At 36.4% G+C, this 14,165-nt stretch overlaps 1 protein-coding gene across 1 annotated transcript in view; it reads left to right on the top strand.

The window, feature by feature from the left end:
• Nucleotides 1-14,165, top strand: part of LOC148947854 (sin3 histone deacetylase corepressor complex component SDS3) — a 43,523-nt gene that overhangs the window by 11,408 nt on the left and 17,950 nt on the right. The window contains exons 2-3 of the mRNA XM_089095119.1: nucleotides 1,573-1,639; nucleotides 11,600-11,915. Of these exons, the coding sequence (XP_088951245.1) occupies nucleotides 1,573-1,639; nucleotides 11,600-11,915 (383 nt within the window). The remainder of the gene's footprint in view (nucleotides 1-1,572; nucleotides 1,640-11,599; nucleotides 11,916-14,165) is intronic.

Genomic DNA, 14,165 nt, shown 5'->3' with positions numbered 1-14,165 from the left:
AGTTCTATTAGAACAATATATTATGTGAATTGAAAATGTATATTGTGATGTTAGCTCTGATTACTTCAGTATATTATGATGTCATCCTTATAATATAAGTGGGTGTACATAGCTTAGTCAGTAACATGGTTTCTTCTGAGCAAGCTAAACGTAAGTTAAACAAATAGTACTACTAAAAAAAATAGAGATAGCATCCTGACAAGAGAAAAGCAACGGTATTTTACAATGGTACAAATAATTAACTATACGAACCCCTTATATAAAATGATTGAAGCTGTAACTGCAATCCTAATACTGCTAAAATGACTAGACAGGGAAACAAATTTTCCAAAGATATTTTTCTTATATAATAGTGATAAAGGGCTTGTCTGTACTTTTAAGTCAATTAATTCAATAGAGAAGTGTCAAAGATTGCTATTGCAATCACTTTATCAAAAGAATATACACAGTTTTGTAGAGAAATCAAACTAATGAATACCCTGTCACAGTATGGTGGATGAAAGCGTGCCTCTTGATCAGAGGATTGCGGGTTCAATTCTGCCTGTGGCAAGGGATATTATCTCTGCATCTAGTGATTGAAATTCAAAAAGAAATGCTTGATTATAAATAGGTTTAGTCAGTTCAGCGCCTTCGTAGGTTGTAGTTCCAACTCTTTGTTCTCCAGCTTATTTTTACAAACTGTGATTTCTGGGCATCTCTGATTAGAACTTCGCATGCAGGATTACAACTTTGATCAACATAATTGAAAATAGTATATATAATTGAACACACATGATATAATGAAAAATTACATGCCGTCGCGTGACTTTTATTCTAGTTTAATGTGAAGAGAGATTCGCAAAATAAGGAATTTTGTTTAAATAATTTAGAACGTTTAAGACAATTTTTTTGGTACTTTTTGAATTTTTAATTTTTGATATATCTCGTAAAGAGCAGATGAAAAAACATCAAACAAAGTCAACAAATTCTACAAGAATTTTTATAGAAGCCGCAGGTTAACGAAAAATCATGACGAAACATTCTCATATCACTCAAATCTGCATGAACTTGCAATGATCTCTACACAAAAGAAAGTAGGAAGTTATCCTTCAAAAAAGATACAGAAAAGTTAGAGGCAAGCACAAACCAGCGCCAATTCTTTTGATATGTCCTGCCTCTTAAGCTAGTCCAAGCACAATTCAACTCTGGTTAATAACAATGCTGCTTTTTACATGGAGTTTAAAATATCAACTCAGATAAAGGAGTTTTCAAAAATGAAATTTTGAAAAGAATCAAAAACAGCATCTTTTACTACCGTAGTGAATTTTGAGATACTGTTAATTTGTCAATAAAGTTGGTTGTGTTGGATTTTTTTTGCATATAGGGGGAGGGGTCTCTGCTAAGGCCAGTTAAAAGAATCCCTTGAATTTTGAAAAACGTGTCCCATAGATTGTTTTTTTTCTGTTTTGGATACTTACTTTCAAAATCTTTTGATTGCTCTCTCCAACCAACCCTCTTAGGGTTGGGCCAATATGCATCTTTTCTAATTTAGAAATTAATTTAAATAAATTTTTTAAATTGCTTAAATTTCAGGTGAAGATGTGAAAAAGAATGAAAATGAGTCTGAAAAATCTGAAGATTATACTGAACTCAAAGAACAGTAAGTATGAATTTTAAGTCTTTTTAATGAAAGGTATAGTGACAATATTCAGGTCCAGGGAGTTTTAGTAAAAAGCAGTATGATAAAAGTCAACCATTGTATGATATTTCTGTATTATCATCCCTTTAAATTTACTGAATTTTTTTAGCCCCCTTTCCTGGATGAACTTTCGTGAATATGTTTTTTATTGTAACTTTCCTCGTTTTAATTCTACATCAGGGAAGGGCAAGTTCTTTTGAAATAGACCTTATTTCTTTTTTATTCAAGGCAGCTAACCATAAATACCCCTAAGAACTCATTGACAACAACTTTTATATTTGTGGTGGCAGTACTTTGACTTTACAGTGTTTCAGTAGTACCATTTAGGATAAGGTAGACCTCAGTGTGAAAATTACTATCACAAGCTGAATGAGCCTAATTCGTGTTTCCAGTAAAAAACAATAGCATTTAAAATGGATTCAAATAGTAATGTACATCCTTCCTTTAAAAAAAGGAAAGGGAAAATGCTGGTGTGAAAAAATAAATAATGACAATGGAGGAACTAAGGTGAAACAGGAAACAAAGAGACTAACTAAGGTGAAACAGGAAACAATGGAGGAACTAATGGTTACAAAGAGACTGAGTTCTCCTATTTCAGGTAGGGTGTAGATTAGGGAATGAATTGTGAATTTTGGGGGGTGCTAATCTTTGAACAACAATCTTTAAATAATAGGGTTTAGAAGATCAGGAAAAATAGAGTTGGTACGGTACAGATGACAGTCAAGGCGAGCATAGTAAGACACAGGTAAATAATGTTCATTCTGTCGCTTAACATGATAAGGAAATGAATAACAGGTACACATACAGGGAGTTGATCTTTGGGCACTTGAGCTTTTTTGAAAATTTCAAAACCGAAATTTATTCCTATTTGTAAATTTACCAGTTTGGGAGGTACCTTTCCAACAAGATCCTTTCCCGGAAGACTCTTAGACAAGGATTTGTGCAGCACTGATACCATGGTATGAAATTTGAGAATACACATTTTTCTTTTATGGTAGAGATCTTTTGCTTGTAAAATGTATTTTATGCTCAAGCCATACTGCAGTCCTGCTTACTAGGAAAATCAAATGCTGGCAAATGTAGGTATGATGTATTGTGTTCCTAAGTTAGTTAGTTGAATATTATACATTTAAGCATAACTTTTATGATTCGCAAATCTGATTGAGATTTAAGGCAGATTGTTGAATTTAAAAAGGATAAAAGTATGGACCAGCAATTTTGATATATCTATGGTTAGCTCAGTGTAATATAGAAAAACAGAGTGCTTGTAGAACATACTTGGAAACAAATTAATCTGGATATCTACTATTAAATACACACATATTCATGAATCTTGGCCTTTTTTTGACAACTGTGGCTAATACAAGTTGTGCATTAGACTTAAATGTTTGTACAATTTAAATATGGTTTTGGAGAGTCAAATATCCTTGGACCTATCTCATGGAAGAACTGTCCCTATCCTTCATCCAGGAAGTTATTATATAGGTGGATATACTCAGAATTCTACCAGCCACATGCATCTGGAATATTATTAGTCCTTCAAGCTAGGCCTAAAGGCCCCTGAGATTCTATAAATAGGGCTTAAGATAATTTCTTTTTCTATTTCTGTAGGAAAAATGTTGAGCCCTCTTGAAAAAATCGTCTGAGGCACCTTTTAAGAATGCACATCCGTGGGGGAAGCTGTGATTTATCCAAGAAGTTAAGTTATTTATCCAGGAAAGAATGTAAAGTTCTATCAAATTATATAAACAAGCATGGAAAATAACCACATCATGTATAGATTTTAGGAGTGGGAGGGCACAAGTGCAAAGGTGTCCTCTCAGTTGTATGTATTAAGGCTCCCTATATCTCCAGAAATTAAGGTTCTCCCTGAAGTTATATAGCACCTTAATTGCTGTTTTGACAAATCCCCCTTGCCAAAGGATTGCCATACTTGTAAGGGCCCTATCCTCCATGGATCAGATTTCAGGGAACCTATACTAGCATCATTAAAGTACTACCTAGTGTGTTAAGACTATTGAGTTGTCTATGCATTATAAGTTTTAACATTTTTAGTGATTATACTGTTCTAGCTCAGTTGTTTCATCACTTTTATCATTTAAACATAGACAACTCAGCATATAGTCTTAGTGGGTCGAGAAACAGCTTGTGTTAGTTTCTTGTGGCTTTGTGATATAGTGAGTTTGCAAATAATGATCCGACTGGTATACTGTATACTTGGAGGTATGTGATGAGTTCATATGAATAAGTAAGCTTTAGGAAATTTGCCCCTTGTTTATGGATATATTTCCAGTTAAAATCGTAAATTCGACTAGAAAAGATAATGTGTTTCATATAAGTTGCTTTTTCTGTAGTTTATGGATGAATTACATGTTTGGAATGGCAGATAATAAAATTTAAAAATATTATTACGCGTATATGTTAGTCCTCTAGGGCTTGTAGGCAATAGATGATGTGTAATGTTTCGTATGTTTGTGTAAAATAAATAAATATCATCTAATCTAACATAGGTTAATTTACTTATTTTTGACGGGAATTAACCGCTGCTCCCTCTCGCCCGGAATCCAAAATATCACCAAAAGACGCCTTCCAGGAGGCACAGTCATGTGCAACGGCTTTGACGTGTTAGAACCAATCTCTGTCCCAAAGCTGACATGAAAGCCTCCAAGCGGTTCTTTATCTTTTTTTTACCATAAATCACCAATCCTCTGGCCTACTGAGAAACGTCTCCAGTTTTCGAGTAACTGTGCTTTAATAAGGGACTTCGAGGTGCACAGGTGGTCTTTGCGCCTTAGACAGTGTCGCGGCAAAACGAGCTGTCGTCTCTTTATAATCTACAAGACTGGGTACGGTTATTCACAGCGCTGACGGATCTCACTGTTTGGTACTCTTTCATGGCGTGGGATGTGTAGAATCCGACAGAGGCAATCGTGATGAACATCTAAATTTCTACTATTTTGAGCTTTGACAGCACACATTTAACACCCATATAGGAGTATGCTTCTGGCAATCGCCTCGTAGACTCAAATTTTTGTAATAGGGCTTTTGCTTCGACACTTCCATAGTATAGTGAGCTGAGCGAATGTGTCCGAAGCTAGTCGAATACACCTTTCGATTTCATGGTCAGACCTCCTTCCCCCCTCCGAATCAACAAGGGATTCAAGGTAGATGAATTTGCTGAATGTTCCTGCCATCCAGGGATATAGAAGGGATCTAACATAGGTCAAGAAAATTAAAAAGAAAAGGACAGAAAGAAGCAAGATTTTAATATATTAATTTTTAAAAAGAGGATTGTTTAGCTGTACAAGTCCAATATCATAATAATGCAAGCGCAGCTCCTTTTAAGTGCTTGCCAGCGTGGCGCGTCTATGTCTATTGCCATGACGCTTAAAGATATGTACTGTAAATTAAAAAGTAAAATTTACCATGTCATCTACTCCGACCAATAGGCCTGCAGTAATGATTTCTGTGCATGGCCGTATCCAGGATTTTCGTTCTGGGAGGGGGGTATTTTTTTCAGGTGAGGGGTCACAAAAAAACGCATAAAAAATCTGTGCGTTTTTGTTACTTTTTTTACTTTTTTTTACGGACAAAATTTTTTAGGGAAGGTGGTCCAAACTAGGTAATCCTCCCCCCCCCCCCTTTGATGCAGTTCTGTTCCTATTGAATTGAATTGAATTTATTTTAAACCCATCATAAATACAGAAATTGATGAAAAAAAAAACAACAGAAAAGAGAAAAAAAAAATACACTTAATGGTACAGACAAACCAAATACACATACACATCAATCAAATTGACGAGAGTAGAGGTAGCCAAGGATGGCTGCTACCCTCCGACTTAGCACAATACTTATCAAGAAACTGATTAACTGCAGAAAATGCATCAGTTACGGCATATAGCCGGATCAGGTACGAATTACTCGTTCTCAATGGAGCTTGCAGCAAAAACTTCAAATATCTGAAGAAAATTCTACGGATTTTAAATTTATCTTCTTTACACAGAAGTTTCCAAAATGGTGTTATGTATAATATATGTGGCTGCGCGACAGCATTGTAAATTCTAGCCAGTGAAAACCTATTAAGATTTCTCTTCGAAGAAATTGTGGCTCCATACGCAGTTCTAATTTTACGCTCTATATGTGTGATGATTAGCGAACGGGTAGATGACAGTGTGTCTCCGATGGGCAGTCCCAAGTATACTAGTGACTTTACAGGCTCAATAGACAGGGATCCTAGTTGAATGTGAGGTAGAACAGATTTATTCCAATTAAACAGCATTACTTCCGATTTTGATACATTAAAACTAAGGCCAATATCACCATACTGAGATGACAGGATATTAAAATTACTTTCTAGGGAAGTTATTTGCCGAGAAAAATTCAAGATATCATCCACAAAACCAACTAAGGTCGCATCTATTTCTCTTGGAATACAGCTTGTAGTGACTTTGGACTGCACCTCGGAAATACTATTATTAAACGAATCTGGTGAAAAAATTGCACCCTGTTTTATACCTTTTTTTTTACAGGGATTTTCCTACAGGGTTCTGCATTAGGAATGCGTACACACGCATTTAATTGGCGATACAGATCATAAAGAGGTCTAACAATAACTGGGTCGACACCATTTTTCCGTAATTCTAGCATTATCTGCGCATGTATGCCCGAGTCAAAAGCGTGGCGTACGTCGTATTCACCAATAGCCAGCGATTCATTAGAAATGTGCGCATCTAACAGAACATTTGCTACAACATTTAATGCGTGAGCGCATCCCATTCCTGACTGGAAACCAAACTCGTGGGGAGGGGCCTTGCAACACTTCCTAATGTCACCTATTATTAACAATTCAAAAAGCTTGCAAAAAACAAAGGAAATAGTTGTCTGTGTATAAGAAGAATGTCCTGTTGCGGGGTTTCCCTTTTTCAGTATAGGTGTTATAAATCCTAAGCAGAGTAAATATTATAGAACACCAAACATCATAATAATCTGTTAAGCACTTGAAATATGTTCTAATAAAAGGGGACTACTATGCAATAGATGATGTGCAGATATTTTATCGGCACCACTTGACGATTTCTTCTTTAATTTTTTGCACACTTCCCGGATTTGACTACTATTCACAACAAAATAATTTAACTCTTTAGTAAGGAGGGGACTTAGTTGCTCACAAAACATTTGGTTGTTCGACTCATCTGGGGCTGCAAATTCCGCACTAAAACAATCAACCCATACTTTCTCACCAATCTCACTGGCAGTTGGATTATTGTACTCAGCAGGCTTTGCACGCAGATTCCAAATCAGATTAGGATTATCCATGATTTTTGACACAGTTTTAAGTTTTAAAGCTCTACGATGTCTGCGCAGTTCTTTCGCGAATTTCCACTTATTGAAAATAAGAATTTGATTAACTTCACCACTTTTAGGGCTGTCACATTCATGTCAAATCTGCAGCCGAAACATGGCCGAACCTTTGCATTCACTATATCGGAGTTTTGGGCCAGCTGAGCTTTCAGCTATTTTTAAAGCGTGGCATATTTAAGCAAAGTATAGGTTCAATTGCAGTCTAATTTCACTATTAGGTAAGTCAGCATTCCACTGGAGCAGATGAAATGGGACCTTAATCTTTCCGATGACTTCGTCACACTTTTGATGGAATGAAGGGCGGGAAACCTTTTTACAGTCACTCAAGAGCTTCGGTTTAGGTTTCGGCGGGTACGTATTCACAGTACATGGGATAGTGACAGACAGGGGTTGACGGTCTGAGTACATTCCGTCCTACCTGTAAGGTAGGTAGCTCAACATTATAACTAATAGCGTGATCGATGTTAGACACAGACTGAGAGACACTTATAAAAGAATATTGTTTGTTTTTCGTGGCTAGCTTAAATTCATTAGGAAGTGAACTTAGAAGCGCTTGGGCACGAGAGTTGCTGCTGTCTTCAATGTAACAGTTAAAGTCCCCCAAAATCACTAATGGGAAGCCCTCCCTTAGTACTTTCTTTATAGAGTTTCCGAGTTTCTTGCAAGCGATAGCAAACTATTGCTCCGAAACGATATTATTGTAATTAGTAGGCAAGTAAACATTGGCTACAATGAAATCCCCACACTGAATAAGCTGGAAGTGTTCACTTTGCTGGAGACAGGCAGGGGGGAGGGGACCAGATTTGGAGATTATAGCAAGCCCTCCTGAAGGACGTCCGTGGTTGCCGAATTTGCGTGCTGGCTGTATAATATAATGATGATCTGAAGGAAATTTTAGCAAGTTGACACTGGCTTCCGTGAGAAAATGCTCTTGGAGGCAAATAAGGTCATATTTCGTGGGTAGATCACTAAGAAATGGCAATTTTTCCAGCACTTTACCATTCATATTCCAACAGTACACCTTGCAGCCCATTAAGATACAGGAGGCATAGACGGCTGTGCTTGATTAAGTGGGCATGAGGCGTGGTAGCAATTGTGCTTTTTGTTGAGCTACAATTTAAACACATTTGTGGCTTCTTACACGGGCTAACTCTTAGACGTATGATCAGTGCCGCCACAGTGTGAGCACTTTTCTTGTTGGTTGCAGTTGGCAGCGATATGTCCAACACTGTGACATTTAAAGCAGCGCCGGGGCAAGAAACGGAACTCCTCAACCCTGAATAGCTCAAGGTAGATCTTAAGGGGATTGGCAATAGCATTTTCCAGATCAGCGCGACTCGGGTAATATAATTTGAAGGCTCTAGTGTCACCACACTGAACAGCTTTCTCACACCCAGCTACTCGACTTGGCTCGTTTTCATTTAGAAAACTAGGAATCCGCTTTACAATGCCTACAAATTGGGGCACTCTCAAATGGGTGTCAATTTGCTCACCACTCATGGCCTTGGCTAGTTGTGTTGCTGAATCCCGTGACTTTACAAGGATTTTCCAGTCATTTTTGCTACGCTTTAGAGTAAGAGAGTCCGAATCAACCTCAGTTGGGCAAAGCTTGCTTTTGAACTCTTGCCTAGCCTGCGGCGAGTTGAGATCAGATGGCATATTTTTAGCCATCACTGCGTACAGAGGCTTCTGTTTTGTCATTTGTGGTTCAACAGAGGGAGGGGCTCGGGACATGGTGTCGGAGATGGCAACGCACTGTTCAGACACTTTACTTAATTGTTCGAAGAACATATCCGTAGCTAGCTTGATTTTTCCAGCTATCGAGTCTAATCCAACATCTACTCGACGACACATTTCATTAACTTTGACCCGAATGCAAGCACTGATTTCGTCTGGACATGTGGGAACTTCCTGGGGATCCACAATGACAAATTGTGGTAGTGATTTCTTGCCGTTGGCACATAGGGACAATATCTTCGCCATTTCAGTAATATTATCGTTGTCGTTGGCAGTTTTCCGGAATACGTAATCATATCCCAGTTCGCTCCCCATAGAGATCAACTTTTCTTTCGCGTTTAGTATGTCCGTATGAGAGAAAAACTCCACTGCTCTTTTAACAATTTGCTCTATTTTGTTTCCTGTTTGCATCGAGCGATACATAAAGTTCAGCACAGCACTTCGTACAAGCTTCGCCATCGCACCTCCACGTTATCAGGCAAATCGCAACCCAGTAATCAAAGTCCAGGTACTGAAATTACGCAAGAACAGGGGAAGTGTAAGTACCCCCTCACCTTTTCCCCGCAATTGTCGAGTAACTGAATATACCAGCGGGTACAGTACGGCGCTTGCGGGGAGTTCCTTCCCCTCTTCTGCTTGTTCCCAGTAGAAAGTCAGCACCTTACTGATATAGGAAAAATTGCCGTTATAGACGACGACCCAGTCCACTTAAGAAAAAAGAAGGCGCGGGTGAGGATGTCCGAAGAGAGAGACATATTCTAGGGATTGGAGGATATCAATCAATTTAACTTAACTATAAATTTGTATATTAAAGGGTACAAATCAATATGAAAACAACCTCTAAGTAGTGCAATAGCTTTATCCCATTAACAGCAAACAAGCAAACTCAGGCACATACACTCTGGAAATAACATAGATGGCGTTTTTTATTGAGATGAATAATATGACAGAGTGTGGAATTTGCATTACACTACTGAATTATGCTGATGATACCCTGAGTCCTAGCAGATCGTTTTCCCGAGTTGAGAAAAAATAAATTCGCCACTTACAAACGTGTTTCATAAGTTAGTCTTTCGTTTAATGAAAGTAAATGTGAAATGCTTGTGTTTAACCCCTATTCTCATCATCCCTCAACCGCTTGTGTTTGGCTCAGTAATTAAGTTTGTATTGCTTCTAGTACCATTACTTATCTGGGCCTTCTGATTGCGTTAAATCTTAAATGTCTCGTTTGGCTCTTGTTGAGCGTTCTGTAAAGAAAGCCCGCCGTACATACGGTCTCCTTGTAGGCAGTAAATTGTTGCTTAAGCGATTTTTCTTGCGCACCTTCATGGTATTCTTGCTGTCCTGCACGTTCTGTCGTTATCTCCCTTATGGTCAATCCTATTGGATGGGGATGAAAGAGCTATCTGTATTGCTATAAGTATTGTAGATACCTTCTTAATCTCTTACTTTGGACCAGAAATTCCAGAGCAAGAGCAAAGTGTGGAGCTAACATTACCGCTAACACTGACAGTAAAAAATAGAATTATAAGTTCGCTTGATCTGAACCATGATGTTTACGTATTATTTTCTTAAAGCGTACGCAGATGTTTTGTTTTAGTTGATTTGGTGGAAGATCTTCTTTTTTGCTGTTGTGTTTATTGTGCTGCATTTAATTATGTTTCTCTTTTTTTCCTCTTTTTACTCTATTTACTGTTACTCCGCTTGTTAACTAATGTTTTAAAACGGGGAAATAAATCTCATTCATTCATTAAATATTTATGGATTAGATTCCCTTTGAGTAGTTTTGACAGTAATTTTCAATGGGTTTTACCCTTAGTCTTGCAGAATCTGAACATGGGGCAGTGAGCATGGCAGCTGCAGTGGTGTCAATTCATGAAAATTTAGAGGGAAGCAACATGTGTTTTAAGAACCTAGAGGGGGGAGATTTGTCGTAGTTTTCAGTTTTTTTAATGAAAATACCAAAAACGGCGTTTTCAATGAAAATAACTAAAAAAAGGTACCTTTAGAAATTAAGAGAGCTTGGCAAAAATATAGGTTGGGATACATGCCCTCTCCTGCCTCTCCTCTGAATTTGTCGTTATTAAAATTTTTAAAATGAAAATATTAAAAAGGATATTTTTTCAATGAAACTACCACAAAAGGTACTTTTGAAATCTATGGGGCTGGGCAAAAAAATCTAGGTGGGGAGTACATGCCCTCCCTCTAACTCCTCCTCAGTTCGACAACACTAATAAGCTATCTTGATAGCTTGATCTTTTTAAAGAATAGAGAAGAGAGAAAATTTCCTGGATAGAGAGGAATATGTGAATTGCAAACGAGTTGTTCGATGTAGTTAGCAGTATTTGCTTAAATCTCTTAAGTATAAATAGCGGTTGATGTTGCGAACAATTTTTGGATGGGAAGGAGTCATAACATTTAACCGTCAGAAGCACTAACGTCGGGACATTGAACAATCCGTGATAAACATCAACAAAAGAATCCATCAGAACTTCGAACCGTCATAACGTCTAAACTTTTTCAACTTTAGTTTTGTGGGGTTTAGGGGGGAAAATGTACCTAGGTTAGGTTACGTATTTAATATATGCCGTGTTCTACCCCCACCCCTCTGATATGCAAATATATAGCCAACATTTATTTCTAAACTATTATATACTTATTACTATTATATAAACTTATAATTTTTTTTTTAGATGTTATGACAGTTAGTGGTTCTGACGGTTAGATGTTATGACGTTTAGTGCTTGTGACGGTGATACATAGGTTTGAAATGAGTATAATGACATTGGAAATTCATTATTAATCCTTTTTGTTCAATTTTAGGATATACCAGGACAAGCTGGCATATCTGTACCAGCAGCTTCAACAACTTGAGCATGAATCACTGCCAGAGTACTGTAAAAAATTGAAGAAGTTAGAAAGTTTATTGAGGGAACGGTTAATACTCAATGATGTGTGGAAAGAGATCGAGTTGGAGGTGATCGAAAGAGAGTATGTATCTGAAAGGAGAGCTGCTGTCAGAGAGTTTGAAGAGAAGAAGGCTGAGCTAAGAGAGAATCTGATAGCAGACTTCGAAGAGAGGAAGAGAATGATTGAGAATGAGCATTTGACTATCGAATTGATGGGAGATTCTATGGAGGTTTGGGTCCCTGCTTTTTTTTAGTTTTTATGGCTAAATAAATAGTAATAAACAGCTTCCATAACGATGATATGAGATAGCCAAAGCACTTGTATTTCAGTGCATTCATGAAATTAGGTTGTAATTTGGGCTTTAGGCAAGGTATTTTAGCAATTGAAGAAGTAGCCTTTATATTCTTTTTGTGGGTTATCTGTTGAAAAATTTGGAAACTGTACTTTTCTCGATTTTTAGGGTAACAGTAGTCAATTCAATGGATCAATCAGGTTGTAAAAAAATGGACAGAACACATCATCAACATCATCAATTGATGATGCAATCACATCATCAACCTCATTTTTAAAATTGACGGAACAAGGTAATCACATGTTCATGATGGAAATTAAAGAAATTGACTTTTGTCTGATGAATTTTGTCACAAATTGATATTATTAAAAAAATATTAACAAAATAAAATATTTAAACAATCATCCTCATTATTTCAAAAGAAAAAGAAAATGACCTGGATAGAGACAATCGTATCATAGTGATTAAAATTAACTTAATTGACCTTGTATGAAGAATTTTGTTCAAAAGCTGAGTTTTTATAAAAAAAATAAGTTACGAAACAAGGTAATCACATCATCATACTCATTATTAAAACCAATTGATAAACCAAGGTAGTAAAATCATCATCTCCATTATTTAAAAATAAAATAAAATGACAAACGAGGTAATCATATCATCATGATGAAAATAATTAAATTGACTTGCCTGATAAATTTTTGTCAAAAAATTGACATTATGAAACTTGCCATTATTTAAAAAAAAAATTGACAAAACAAGTTAATCGCATCATCATTAATTAACTTAACTGTCGTTTTTCTGATGAATTTTGTCAAAAGACTGATATTATACAAATTAACATGGCAAAATAAGGCAATAACACTAGTAACCACATCATCATTATCATTAGTTACAAAAAAAGGAAATGATAATATAAAAATTGAATCTATTAAAAAAATAACAATACAAGGTAACCACATCATCATCCTCTGCAAGGCCCAATGGCTGGGTAAACCAACAGGAAGGATAAAAGGTGCAATTACTGACTTCCAATAATGCTTGGTATTGTTTACTTTTCCGTTTTGGAAAAACTTCTTTTTTTGGAAAACATTTTTGAAATTAATGCCTGGATAACACACTCCAAAAGACGCTGCTTTTCTTAGTCTGAGGAAATGAAGAGTTCTCCCAGTTGAGTGTAAGTTTTTTTTTAAATGTCATCAATGATACATGATCAGAAGCGTTGCCAACGCGGTATAATTGTACCGTTTTTGTTACAAATTAGAGGTCCCGGTACAGTGCAGCACATTTGGAATTTTTTTGGTACAATCAGATTTCCTGGTACATTTAGGTTTTACTTGCTCCTTTTTGACTTAAATATCTGTTCCAAGTTTTAGTTTATTGAAAATTTTCATATTGTTATGGCGAATTTTAGCCTATTGCTCCGATGGTACAAATTGCTTTCTTGCGGTACAATTTTAATCGGAAAACTGGTACAGTTTATTTCAAAGCATTGGCAAAACTGATGATCAGGCGGGCCTGACGATAAAAAAAAAACAACATTTGGGACCTAATTAGCAATGTCGGTTCTGTTTTTCAAATTGTTCATGTGCTGGTTGTACTGTTTTATTTGCGATTTTTTTCTTACAAGATTAGTGATGGGATTTGAGATAAATTGTGATGATAAGTTTTATTGACATGCTCGTCGAATTTCTTCATAGAAAAGTCCTACTCTAATCAAAAACGAAAGATCATTGTGCTCGAAAACACTGTAACCCAATATATTAAACATGTTAGTCCCTTGTTTAAATCAGTCATGCATGGATTCCAATCTGCATGAGTGGGGAGTCTTTAAAGGGGCGCTTAGGCACGTGTCCAAGAAATCTTAAGCGTTACTTTTCATAGCTATTCACTCGAGTTTGTTTCTGTATATTTTAAACCAACTCGTGTTTCTGAAGCTTAGATCTAATAAGGTCTAATTAAATCTAATTAGATCTTAGATCTCAATAAATAAGTTCTAATTAGATCTAATAATTAGATCTAATAAGTGAATTTTCAAAGATGGTGCTTTTTTCTGACCCTTTTAAGATTGCTAATATAATTTTATCGTTTAATAGTGGCGCCGTAGCTATTTTGTCAAATAATTGACCCATTTCTATTCCATCTTTACCTTTACTTCTATTCCTTATTCCATTAAAAAGAGAGAAAGAA

This window comes from Artemia sp. Qi Xiang Cuo, chromosome 10 (assembly GCF_049724085.1).
Source record: "Artemia sp. Qi Xiang Cuo chromosome 10, ASM4972408v1, whole genome shotgun sequence".
Taxonomy (NCBI): Eukaryota; Metazoa; Arthropoda; class Branchiopoda; order Anostraca; family Artemiidae; genus Artemia; species Artemia sp. Qi Xiang Cuo.
This window is presented reverse-complemented; position numbering and strand designations above follow the sequence as displayed.